Genomic DNA, 14,169 nt, shown 5'->3' on the forward strand with positions numbered 1-14,169 from the left:
AGAAGTTGAATCCCTGAATAGACCAATAACAGACTCCGAAATTGAGGCAATAATAGCCTACCAACCAAAAACCGTCCAGGACCAGGTGGATTCACAGCCAAATTCTACCAGAGGTACAAGGAAGAGTTGGTACCATTCCTTCTGAAACTATTCCAATCAATAGAAAAAGAGGAAATCCTCCCTAACTCATTTCATGAGGCCAGCATCATCCTGATACCAAAGCCTGGCAGAGACATAACAAAAAAAGAGAATTTTAGACCAATATCCCTGATGAACATCAATGCAAAAATCCTCAATAAAATACTGGCAAACTGAATCCAGCAGCACATCAAAGAGCTTATCCACCATGATCAAGTGGGCTTCATCCCTGGGATGCAAGGCTGGTTCAACATACACAAATCAATAAATGTAATCCAGCATATAAACAGAACCAAAGACAAAAACCACATGATTATCTCAATAGATGCAGAAAAGGCCTTTGACAAAATTCAACAGCCCTTCATGCTAAAAACTCTCAATAAATTTGGTATTGATAGGACGTATATCAAAATAATAAAAGCTATTTATGACAAACCCACGGCCAATATCATACTGAACGGGCAAAAACTGGAATCATTACCTTTGAAAACTGGCACAAGACAGGGATGCCCACTCTCACCACTCCTATTCAACACAGTGTTGGAAGTTCTGGCTAGGGCAATCAGGCAGGAGAAAGAAATAAAGGGTATTCAATTAGGAAAAGAGGAAGTCAAATTGTCCCTGTTTGCAGATGACATGATTGTATATTTAGAAAACCCCATCGTCTCAGCCCAAAATCTCCTTAAGCTGATAAGCAACTTCAGCAAAGTCTCAGGAAACAAAATCAATGTGCAAAAATCACAAGCATTCTTATTCACCAATGACAGACAAACAGAGAGCCAAATCATGAGTGAACTTCCATTCACAATTGCTTCAAAGAGAATAAAATACCTAGGAATCCAACTCTCAAGGGATGTGAAGGACCTTTTCAAGGAGAACTACAAACCACTGCTCAGTGAAATAAAAGAGGACACAAACAAATGGAAGAACATTCCATGCTCATGGATAGGAAGAATCAACATCATGAAAATGGCCATACCGCCCAAGGTAATTTATAGGTTCAATGCCATCCCCATCAAGCTACCAATGACTTTCTTCACAGAATTGGAAAAAACTACTTTAAAGTTCATATGGAGCCAAAAAAGAGCCTGCATTGCCAAGACAATCCTAAGCCAAAAGAACAAAGCTAGAGGCATCTACCTGACTTCCAACTATACTAGAAGGCTACAGTAACCAAAACAGCATGGTACTGGTACCAAAACAGAGATATAGACCAATGGAACAGAACAGAGTCCTCAGAAATAATACCACACATCTACAACCATCTGATCTTTGACAAACCTGACAAAAACAAGAAATGGGGAAAGGATTCCCTATTTAATAAATGGTGCTAGGAAAACTCGCTAGCATACGTAGAAAGCTGAAACTGGATCCCTTCCTTACACCTTACACAAAAATTAATTCAAGATGGATTAAAGACTTAAATGTTAGACCTAAAACGATGAAAACCCTGGAAGAAAACCTAGGCAATACCATTCAGGACATAGGCATGGGCAAAGACTTCATGTTTAAAACACCAAAAGCAATGGCAACAAAAGCCAAAATAGACAAATGGGATCTAATTAAACTAAAGAGCTTCTGCACAGCAAAAGAAACTACCATCAGAGTGAACAGGCAACCTACAGAATGGGAGAAAATTTTTACAATCTACTCATCTGACAAAGGGCTAATATCCAGAATCTACAAAGAACTCAAACAAATTTACAAGAAAAAAATAACCCCATCAAAAAGTGGGCAAGGGATATGAACAGACACTTCTCAAAAGAAGACATTTATGCAGCCAACAGACACATGAAAAAATGCTCATCATCACTGGCCACCAGAGAAATGCAAATCAAAACCACAATGAGATACCATTTCATACCAGGTAGAATAGCGATCACTAAAAAGTCAGGAAACAACAGGTGCTGGAGAGGATGTGGAGAAATAGGAACACTTTTCCACTGTTGGTGGGAGTGTAAACTAGTTCAACCATTGTGGAAGACAGTGTGGTGGTTTCTCAAGCATCTAGAACTAAAAATACCATTTGACCTAGCCATCCCATTACTGGGAATATACCGAAAGGATTAAAAATCATGCTGCTATAAAGACATATGCACACGTATGCTTATTGCGGCACTATTCACAATAGCAAAGACTTGGAACCAACCCAAATGTCCATCAATGAGAACTGGATTAAGAAAATGTGGCACATATACACCATGGAATACTACGCAGCAGCCATAAAAAAGGATGAGTTCATGTCCTTTGTAGGGACATGGATGAAGATGGAAACCATCATTCTCAGCAACCTATTGCAAGGACAAAAAACCAAACACTGCATGTTCTCACTCATAAGTGGGAACTGAACAATGAGTACACCTGGACATGGGAAGGGGAACATCACACACCGGAGCCTGTCGTGGGGTGGAGGGAGGGAGAGGGATAGCATTAGGAGATATACCTAATGTAAATGACGAGTTAATGGGTGCAGCACACCAACATGGCACATGTATACATACGTAACAAACCTGCACATTGTACACATGTACCCTAGAACTTAAAGTATAATAAAAAAATAACAAAAATTAAAAAATAATTTTTTTTCTAATTTGTAACTAATTTTTTTCCTATGAAAATTGAATGTTTTATTCTAGAAAAGCTGTTGTGGATTTTTCCCAGTAATAATCAAAGTTTTGTGATTAGCATGCCAATGTTGTAAGAAAAGTAATTAAGTCAAGGCCAGAGCTGAAAGAGAATCAAGCTCAAAGAAAAGTATAGACTACTAAATAGTCTCCCACCACCACCACAATCACCAGGAAGCATTTATTTAGGGATTATTATATGCTAGGCACTTTTACCCGTATCCCTTAATCCTCATGAACATCCTTAGGTAGGTAGGTAAATTTATCCCCATTTTGAAGGTAAGAAAACTGATGTTCAGGGTGACTAAAATTCCAAGGTCATATATAGGTGGCAAAACTTAAGAAGCCAGGATTTGATCCCAAGTCTAATAACTGCAGAACAGATGCTCTCAACCACCATACTCTATAGTGAGGCTAACCATATAACTTACTACCCAAATGAGACTCTACTGAGAGTAAAAAAGGGCACTATTAAGAAATATGCCTGGACACCTATAAAATGGGACTCTCCCAGTTAAGCCAGGACATGGGTTTAGCCCATCCACAGCTCATAATTATGAAACTTGGATACTTAGAAGAAAGAAGAAAAAGCTAACATTATTGGAGTTTAATTTTCCTTATGAAACAGAGTGCTGATAAGTAATATAAAGATTAAATCATTAATATAATCATCCATTAGTTCTTCTGATGACTTCAAGAGCCCTACTTAAGAATTTCACTGAATAAGCACTTCACTTACACAGTTAAATTAATACATTAACCAACCCAATATAATCTAAAAAATTATCACAAACCATTGAACTAAAATCTATAAATGAATACTATTAATACCTAAAAAGATAAACTGAAGAAAAAAATTAACTAGAATATTAATAACAAAGATTTAAAATTAAAGACAAAGTTCAAAATTTATGAAAAAGCAGTAATAACATTGCTTTTTTGGGTTTCAATAGCTCATTCCATTATAGGAGACCTGGTGTGATAAAACAGTAACTAAATTATGTCAACAGGCCTGAGGCTGTCTGAGCAAGGCTTTAGTACAAGAACTAGAGCCCACGCTGAGTTCAGGGGTTCACACCTGTACTCCCAGCACTTTGGGAGGCTAAGGCAGGCCGATCACCTGAGGTCAGGAGTTTGATACCAGCCTGGCCAACATGGTGAAACCCCTTCTCTACTAAAAATGCAAAAATTAGCCAGGTGTGGTGGTGCATGCCTATAATCCCAGCTACTTGGGAGGCTGAGGCAGGAGAATTGCTTGAAACTGGGAGGCAGAGGTTGCAATAAGCCGAGATCGTACCAGTGCACCCCGGTCTGGGCAACAGAGTGAGACACTGACTCAAAAAAAAAAAAGAACTAGAGCCCAAAGTTCTGATCAACTATGAAAAATTTAGATCAGACTTGGTAAATAAGACAGAAAAGTCAAGTAAAATAATCTAACATAATCTAATTCTTAAATTCTGAAATGTTAACACAGGTAAAAGCCAATTACTAGCAAGTATAATTACTAACATACTACTAAATTATTAGTTTCTAAAAAGTATCAACAGGCCAAAGAAATAAAAGACATGTATGTATGGCAATTGGAAAACTAAAATTTTATTTGACGTTTCTATTCCTTATGGGAGCAAAGCCAATACCATCTTTTCTAGCACAGTGCCAGAGAAGAGCCTTAGAACACTGTGCAAGTGACTCAAATCTGTTTCCAAGGCCCTTGACCCATAAATTCTGATTCATTAGGCCCAGGTGTTTCTGATACAGAAGGTCAATGGATAAAACCGCAAAGTGCAAACAACTGACTTAGCGTACTAAGTCTCACACTTTGGGACCATCAGAATCACCTGGAACACTATTAAAGCACAGTTTACTGGCTGTACTCCTCCAGTTTTTGCTTCAGTAGAGATCTGGAGTGGGGCCTGAGTACTCGTAACAAGTGCCCAAGTGATGCTGGTCCCTTTGAGAACAACTTGAGAACCATGGCCCAAAAGTAATGAAAAGCACAGCACCTGAAAGAGATTCCTCTATCCAATTAAAATAAAAATATTTCTTAAAAAGCAAAGGTAAGCAAACTATAGATGCCTTAAACCTAATCAGTATTTTTTTTTAAATGGCTTTAGTTATAAAACGTAACTTTTACTCTATTTACACACTAATATGCTTTTTGGAGAATATTTAGGAAACAAATTGTAAAGAAGAAAATAAAAAATCATCTATAAACTCATCTGTCAGGAAAAAGCATTGTTAATATTTTGGTATTTATCTTTCTTGTTTTATCCCTATGGGAGTGTGGGTATATCATATTCATCTAATTTTGTTTTCTTATAAAAATGTGTTTTTAAATAAAATTGCTTAATGGAGTCCTAAGAATAATATAAAATCATAAAAGTGTCATATCACAATAGTTTTTTAATTACTTAATACAGTATAAGGATTTTCAAAGTCACTGAATGACTCTGAAGTTTGATTTTTTAAAAAATGAATACACAGTTAGAATTCTTGTCCAAATGCAAAAATATTTGTTTAAAATAAAATAGGCTGGGCGCAGTGGTTCACACCTATAATCCCAGCACTTTGGGAAGCTGAGGTAGGTGGATCATTTGAGGTCAGGAGTTCGAAACCAGCCTGGCCAACATGGTGAAACCTCGCCTCTACTAAAAATACAAAAATTAGCTGAGCATGGTGGTGGGCACCTGTAGTCCCAGCTACTCAGAAGGCTGAGGTAGGAGAATTGCTTGAACCTGGGAAGGGGAGGTTGCAGTGAGCCAAGACTGTGCTGCTGTACTCTAGGCTGGGCAACATAGCAAGACTCCATGTCAAAATAAATAAATAAACAAACAAACAAAACATACAAGCAGGCATCACTTTGCATAGTGCTGTGTTAACTGAAACACAGGCATATGGGAACTCTGTCCTCCTTTTGCATGATTCTAGGTAACTGTGTTGACTGTGAAAGGGGAGGACATGGTTCCAATGTGCACAAATTTCTGTTAATCTCAGTACCATGGAAAGCAAGGACTGCCATAATTGAGGTTCACACTGAAGATTCCACTCATCAAGAAAAGATATTCACTACATATTGTTTTAACAAACATGAAGGAGGGTGATCTGTGTAAGAAAGAGTTCTACCAAAAAATAAGGACAAGACAAAATTTATGTGCACCAATAATCTGAATAAAGTGTTTCTACAGATGTTCTACATATTTAGGACTGCAGATGAAACCTATTTGTCACAAAATATACACTAAGTGCCTAGCACCTCAATCTATCTTTGGAAATTCTGATACAACAACATAATTTCTTTAAATATTTAACTAGTTGAAGATTTTTTTTAACTTTAAAGGGTTAGTGTTTACAATTATGTTTCACAGGTTTATGTCAAATTTAAAAATAAATGGCAAAAAAATATTCCACAATCACCAAGTTATGTCAAGTTACCAATGCACAATTCAATGTTCCTTGATTTCCTATATGCACAAAAACACTATACCTAGAGAAGAATAGCTTTTTTAGGAGGGAAGAGAAAAAGAGTAACAAGATAAACAGCATTTGGCAAGTAATTAACTGTGAATAATTAAGTGTAAGGATGTGCTATACTGTAGTTTAAACGTAAGAGACAGCTGCATTTTGTAGGTCCATTCATGTCGCTCAACCTAATATTTCTAAAGAAAGAAAAAACAGGTAGTGAATAGATATAATGATAACTAATCTTAAAAAATTATATCAACATAAAAAAGTATTAATTACCACATGTCAGAAACTTAATTCTATCCTGTTTTGTAGGAAACATTTAACATGCAATTTTCCCACATACTTATATAACGTAAATACTGACAGTATCTATATTAATCTCATTAAAATATCCTTTAAAGAACATGATGCAAGCAAAGCCAAACAATAGTAAATTTTCACCTTTTCAATCAACTTCACTTATCAGATGCTATGAAGAACACTCTTCATATGCCAAGTATGTTTTACAATCTAAGTTTAATAAAACTAGAATTCACCATGTGTGTCATACATTTTACTACTTATTCCATATATTAACAAAAACAATAGCTAGAAAAAAATGTATAATGATGGTTAAATGGGTAAAAGGTTTATTTCACACATCAAATATCATGCCGTATCTAATAAGCATTTAAAATATGCAGTATCAGTAAACATTTCTAATCAAAATTTTGCCTAGTGGAAGAATAAAATCATAGACCTCCATAACAATTTGTCTTAATCGTACAAAAAAAAAATTTACTGAGCAAGGAAATCTTTAGTAATACATATATTTATCTCTGCGTATTCAAACACCAATTATAACCACAGTTAAAAATTTTTTTGTTTGTTTTATTTTGAGATGGAGTCTCACTCTGTCACCAGGCTGGAGTGCAGTGGTGTGATCACAGCTCACTGCAACCTCCACCTCCCGGGTTCAAGTGATTCTCCTGCCTCAGCCTCCTGAGTAGCTGGGACTACAGGTGCACACCACCATGCCCAGCTAATTTTTTTGTACTTTTAGTAGAGATGGGGTTTCACCATGTTGGCCAGGATGGTCTCCATCTCTTGATCTCGTGATCCGCCCAACTCAGCCTCCCAAAGCACTGGGATTACAGGCGTGAACCACCATGCCTGGCCAGTTAAATGTATTTTTAAGCTAAGAAATTATCATAAACAATGAGGAAAAGATAAACAATAGACCTATCTTTGTAAATAAAACCTGCAGACCTGCCATCTTACCCTTCCTGTACATAACTAGAACGAGCTTTTTCCAAAAAAAGACACACGAAAGCATTGCACTGATCTGGAGTGAAGCATAGTAGGACTATGCCCAAATGATAAGGAGCATAAAAGAATAAGAAAACAGGGGAGGCCGAGACGGGCGAATCATGAGGTCAGGAGATCGAGACCATCCTGGCTAACACGGTGAAACCCCATCTCTACTAAAAAATACAAAAAAATTAGCCAGGCGAGGTGGCGGGCGCCTGTAGTCCCAGCTACTCGGGAGGCTGAGGCAGGAGAATGGCGTAAACCTGGGAGACAAAGCTTGCAGTGAGCTGAGATCCGGCCACTGCACTCCAGCCTGGGTGACAGAGCGAGACTCCATCTCAAAAAAAAAAAAAAAAAAGAAAACAGAAGTGAAAAGACTAAACTGAATTTTGTTCCACAGTCAAATAGATGAGTCCAAAGTCTGGGTGAAGGACAAGTTGTGAGAATATCTATTTTTAAAAAGTAGCCATTTCTAATAGTTACTGATACTTGGCAGATGGCACAAATCTTAATATGGTGACTTACACCATAAATACTCTGCTGAATTAAACGTATGCTACTAGCACAATTATAAATACCTTCAACATATGTTATTAGAACAATTATGAATACCTTGAATATTTTCACATTATATTCATGAGTTATCAGAATATTACTAATTTTAATTTTGATGATTTCTTACCCAAAATTAGTTTATTGTGTGAACTTTTCAGTGGTTTCAGGATAGGGTAGGAAAGTGGATTTTCATGTACCTTTTCTCTGTAGCTACATCTTACCTCTTCCTTCCTCTAATCTGTGCCTTCTGATTACACGTTGCCGTTTTTCTTCTTGTCGTAACTGAAGGTGCTCTTCAATGTTAACCCCGGGCACTGGGACAGCTAGAGGATTGGCCAAAAAAAATAATAACAACATACATGTTATATAATAACTATAACAGAACTACTTAAAATTCAAGAAAGAAAAGATAGCAAAAACATTGTCTAAAACACACAATATTTTTACTTTAAGAATTCTTAGCCAAAAAGGGAAAAAGAATCTCATTCTGGATAGGCATGGTGGCCCACACCTGTAATCCCAGCACTTTGGGAGGCAGAGGCGGGCAGATCACCTGAGGTCAGGAGTTCAAGACCAGCCTGGCCAATATGGTGAAACCCTGTCTCTATTAAAAATACAAAAATTAGGCATGGTAGTGGGCACCTGTATTCCCAGCTACTTGGGAGGCTGAGGCAGGACAATCACTTGAACCTAGAAGGCAGAGGTTGCAGTGAGCTGAGATTGAGCCACTGTACTCCAGACTTGGCAACAGAGCAAGACTCCATCTCAAAAAAAAAAAAAAAAAAAAAAAAAAAAAGAATCTCATCCCTTAAACAATGTCATATTGTCAGTTACCATAAGAGCAGTATTGCATACATTAATTATTATCTTAATTTTTTAACATATACCTAAAAGAAATTGTTTAAACTCTCAGACTTAATGAGTTGAAGACAACTCAGTGTAGCATAGTATAATCAATCAAAATTACCTAAAAGAAGATCTAAAGGTATCATTTCTTTCACTGCATCAAGAATTCCTCTTTGTCTTGCCTCTTGACCATCTAACTCTCTTGCACAGGCCTTGCAACATCCACACACAGCACAACCAGATTCTCCGGAACCACAACCACAGATCCTAGGGGGGGAAAAAAAGACAACGGAGATCTTCATAATTTTTCCTTAAAACTCTTTTCTATAACTCATTTTCCACATTTTTGAAATTGTTAAATGAGTAAGCAATGAAATCACCTCTTTAGATCACGATTGCTCATTTTAAAGAAAGGGTATAAATAGCAGAATAATTAAAAACAAGACTCTGATTAAGCTCCCAATAGGCATAATTGGTATATTTCTACAGAAAATACACACAGATTCAACTATCATCAAAGTCACTATTTTAAAAACAATGTTTTAAAAGTTTTTTTTTGCAGTTAGTGAAGCACCAGAAGCTTTAGGATTAAGCGACCAAGATGGGTTGGTTAGCTAAAAACAATCAAACAATGTTGCTGTCCAGCAGATAAGTAAAGGCAGGTGTTGGTAGCCTTCAGCAAGAAAGCCTAAGCTTGCCAGCTTCATGTAATATTTTCCCATTCCCTATTTAATATGGTGTTGGGAAAACTGGCTAGCCATATGCAGAAAACTGAAACTGGACCCCTTCCTTACACCTTATATAAAAATTAACTCAAGATGGATTAAAGATTTAAACATAAGACCTAAAACTAGAAAAACCCTGGAAGAAAACCTAGGCAATATCATTCAGGACACAGGCATGGGCAAAGACTTCATGACTAAAACACTAAAAGCAATGGCAAATGAGATCTAAGTAAACTAAAGAGCTTCTGCACAGCAAAAGAAACTATCATAAGAGTGAACGGGCAACTACAGAATGAGAGAAAATTTTTGCAATCTATCCATCTGACAAATGGCTAATATCCAGAATCTACAAAGAACTTAAACAAATTTACAAGAAAAAAGCAAACAACCCCATCATAAAGTGGGCAAAGGATATGAACAGACACTTCTCAAAAGAAGATGTTTATTTATGCGGCAGAACTCAAACAAATTTACAAGAAAACAAACCACCCCATCAAAAAGTGGGCGAAGGATATGAACAGACATTTCTCAAAAGATGACATTTATGCAGCCAACAAACATGAAAAAAAGCTCATTATCACTGGCCATCAGAGAAATGCAAATCAAAACCACAATGATACCATCTCACATCAGTTGGAATGGCAATCATTAAAAAGTCAGGAAACAACAGGTGCTGGAGAGAATGTAGAGAAATAGGAAACCTTTTACACTGTTAGTGGGAGTGTAAATTAGTTCAACCATTGTGGAGGACAGTGTGGCAATTTCTCAAGGATCTAGAACTAGAAATACCATTTCACCCAGCAGTCCCATTACTAGGTATATACCCAGAGGATTATTAATCATTCCACTATAAAGACACATGCACATGTATGTTTATTGCAGCACTATTCACAATAGCAAAGACTTGAAACCAACCCAAATGCTCATCAATGATAGGCTGGATAAAGAAAATATGGCACATATGCACCATGGAATACTATGCAGCCATAAAAAAAGGAGGAGTTCATGTCCTTTGCAGGGACATGAATGAAGCTGGAAACCATCATTCTCAGCAAACTAACCCAGGAACAGGAAACCAAACACTGCATGTTCTCACTTATAAGTGGGAGTTGAACAATGAGAACACATGGACTCAGGGAGGGGAACATCACACACTGGGACCTGTTGGGGGGTGGGGGCTAGGGGAGGGAGAGCATTAGGAGAAATACCCAATGTAGATGACAGGTTGATGGGTGCAGCAAACCACCATGGCATTTGCATACCTATGTAACCAACCTGCATGTTCTGCACATGTATTCCAGAACATAAAATAACAACAACAACAAAAAGGAAATAAAAATATCCACACATTGGAAAGGAAAAATAAAATACATATATATACACACACATATATATATACACACACACACACGTCTCCTTCCCCCTCTCTTCTTTACATGCCATCACCTCCCATTCTCTCCTTTTACAGAGTCCAATTACCTGTTCTTTTTCTCCTTCGTCCCTTTCATATCAATTGTGAACCATATGGGGTATTCGTTGACAAAGACACTCCCAGAAACTGACTTGGGGTCAGGGAAACTAACTTCTTAGCCACATATTTTGTAGAAGGCATAGCTTTAATGTAGTTCATCGAATCAGTCCTTAAAACTTTTGACAGCCTTGTTGAACCCCAGGTTATACAGATTTCGTAAGGTACAAAAGGAAGAACATACCTGGCAGCAGTTTAAAAGACGTAGCTAGACACCTGTGAAATGTGTCACTTTTAAAAGCAAGCATTACAAACTATTTGGAAGATCACTTACTACACAGTAAAAACTATGATACATAATATGCCAGATTGACACTAATTTTAAGATAGTATTTATGACACCAATTCTTCTCAAAATTTTCCAAAAATTGAAGAGGAGAGAACACTAATTCATTCTTTGAGGCCAGGATTACCAATGTCAGGCAAAAGATGAAGAAAAAGAAGAAGAAAGAAGCAAAAGAAGGAGAAGGAGTAGAAGAAGAAGGAGCAGGAAGAGGAGGAGAAGGAGGAAAAGAAGGAGGAGAAGGAGAAGAAAGAAGAAGGAGAAGGAGAAAGAGAAGAAAGGGAGGAGGGAGAGCGGGAGAGAAGGGGGCGGAGGAGGCGGCAGAAAAAAAACCCTACAGACCAATATCCCGTATGAATAATGATGTAAAAATCCTCAACAAAATACTAACAAAATAAATTCAGCAGGATATTAAAATAATTATACACCATAACCAAGTGGGATTTACTCCCAGAATGCAACAAACGAAAATCAATCCATGTAATATAACACATTAACAGAATGAAAGAAAAGAAATACACGCTCATCTCAATTGATGTAGAAAAAGCATTTGACAAAATTCAATGCCCTTTCATAATAAAAACACTTGACAAACTAGGAATAGAAGGAAATGATCTCAACATAAAAACCACACATGAAAAACACACAGTGAACATCATAATGGTGAGAGACTGAAAGTTTTTCCTTTCTAATATCAGGAAGAAGACAAGGATGCCCACTTTGACCACTCCTAAACAGCACTAGAAGTTCTAGCCAGAGCAATTGGACAGGAAAAGAAATAAAGGTCATCCAGAGTAGAAAGGAAGAAGTAAAATTATCTATGTTCACAGATAATACAATCTCATACATAGAAAACTCTAAAGATTCCACTCAAAAAAACCAATAAAGAAAATGAATTCAGCAAAGTAGGAAGACACAAAGTCAACACACAAAAATCAGTTGTATTTCTAGGCACTAACAATGAACAATATGAAAAGGAAATTACAGAAACAATTCCACAGCATCAAAAAGAATACACTTAGCAATTAACCAAGGAGGTGAAATGAGAACTATAAAACACTGCTGAAAGAAATTAAAGATGACATAAATAGAAACACATCTTATGTTCATGGATTAGAAGACTAATGTTTTTAAGATGTTCATACTACCCAAAGCAATCTACAGATTCGTTGTAATCCCTATCAAAATTCCAAAGATGTTTTTTACAGAACAGAAAAACCTATCCTAAAATTCATAGAAAATCTGTAGGGACCTCAAAGAGCCAAACAAGCTTGAAAAAGAAGAACAAAGTACTCATAGTTCCTGACTTCAAAACTTACTACAAATCTACAGTAATCAAAACAATATTTGGTGTGGCACAAAGACCGTCATACAGTCCAGTGGGATAGAATAGACAGCCGAGAAACCTTCCTTCACATATACGGTCACATGATTTTTGACAAAGGGGCCAAGATGATTCAATAGAGAAAGGATAATCTTTTCAATAAACATTGCTGGGAAAACTGGATATCCACATGTAAAAGAATGAATCTGGATACTTCTTTAACAGCATATACAAAAATTAACTCAAAATGAATCAAAGACCTAAATGTAAGACCTAAAACTATTAAAAAAAAAAAAAAAAAAACCCTTAGAAGAAAAGATACAGTAAACCCTTCACAACACTAGATTGGGAAATAATTTCCTGGATATTACACCAAAGGAACAGGCAACAACAACAAAAAAAACAATAGACAACTAGACTTCATGAAAATTTAAAAAATTTTGTGCTTGAAAAGACAAAGTCAACAGAGTAAAAACATAACCCACAGACATGGCTTTTCACTTTCATATCATATATCTGATAAGGAATTAATATTCAAACTATATAGTTTGAACAAAAAGAAATCGACAACCCAATTCAAAAATGAGAAAGGACTTGAATAGAATTTCTCTAAAGATCTCCAAATAACCAACAGGCATATGCAAAGATGCTGAACATCACTAATCACTGGAGAAATTCAAATCAAAACTATAATGAGATACTACCTCACACCCATTAGGATGCCACTACCAAAATAACAGATCATAAGTGTTAAGAAGGATGTGGAGAAACTAGAACATCTGTACACTATTGGTGGGAATGTAAACTGGTTGGCTGCTGTGGAAAATAGTGTGGCAGTTCCTCAAAAGATTAAAAATAAAATTACCATATGGTCCAACAATTCCACTTCTGGGTATATACCCAAAGGAACTGAAAACAGGGTCTCAAAGAGCTCCTTGTACACTCATCTTCACAGCAGCATTATTCACAATAGCTACAATGTGGAAGCAACCCAAGTGTTCAGCAGTGCGTGAATGGATAAGCAAAATGTGGTATATATGTACCATAGAACATCATTCAGCCTCAAAAAGCAAGGATGTTCTGATATATGTGACAACCTGGATGAACCCTGAGGATATTATGCTAAGTGAAATAAGCCAGTTCCAAAAGACAAATACTCTATGATTCTCTTTATACGAGAGGTACCTAGAGTAGTCAATCATAGAGGAAAGAAAGCAAACAGAATAGTGGATGCCAGAGGCAGGGGAGAGGGAAGAATGAGTAGTAATTGTTTAATGGGTACAGAGTCTCAGTTTTATAAGATGAAGAGTTATAGAGATGGATGGTGGTAAGAGTGGCACATTATGAATGGATTTAATACCACAGAACTGTCTACTTAAAAATGGTTAAGC

General features: G+C 36.7%; 1 protein-coding gene across 16 annotated transcripts in view; it reads right to left on the reverse strand.

Annotated features, from left to right (window-relative positions):
* The window catches only part of MYCBP2 (MYC binding protein 2), a 286,215-nt gene that overhangs the window by 190,871 nt on the left and 81,175 nt on the right, over positions 1-14,169 (reverse strand). For all 16 annotated transcript variants that reach the window (XM_077973872.1, XM_028837602.2, XM_015121243.3 and 13 more), the window contains exons 16-17: positions 9,040-9,185; positions 8,294-8,395 (exon numbers count right to left, since the gene is read on the reverse strand). In XM_077973872.1, coding sequence (XP_077829998.1) covers positions 8,294-8,395; positions 9,040-9,185 — 248 coding nt within the window. The remainder of the gene's footprint in view (positions 1-8,293; positions 8,396-9,039; positions 9,186-14,169) is intronic.

This window comes from Macaca mulatta, chromosome 17 (genome assembly GCF_049350105.2).
Source record: "Macaca mulatta isolate MMU2019108-1 chromosome 17, T2T-MMU8v2.0, whole genome shotgun sequence".
NCBI lineage: Eukaryota > Metazoa > Chordata > Mammalia > Primates > Cercopithecidae > Macaca > Macaca mulatta.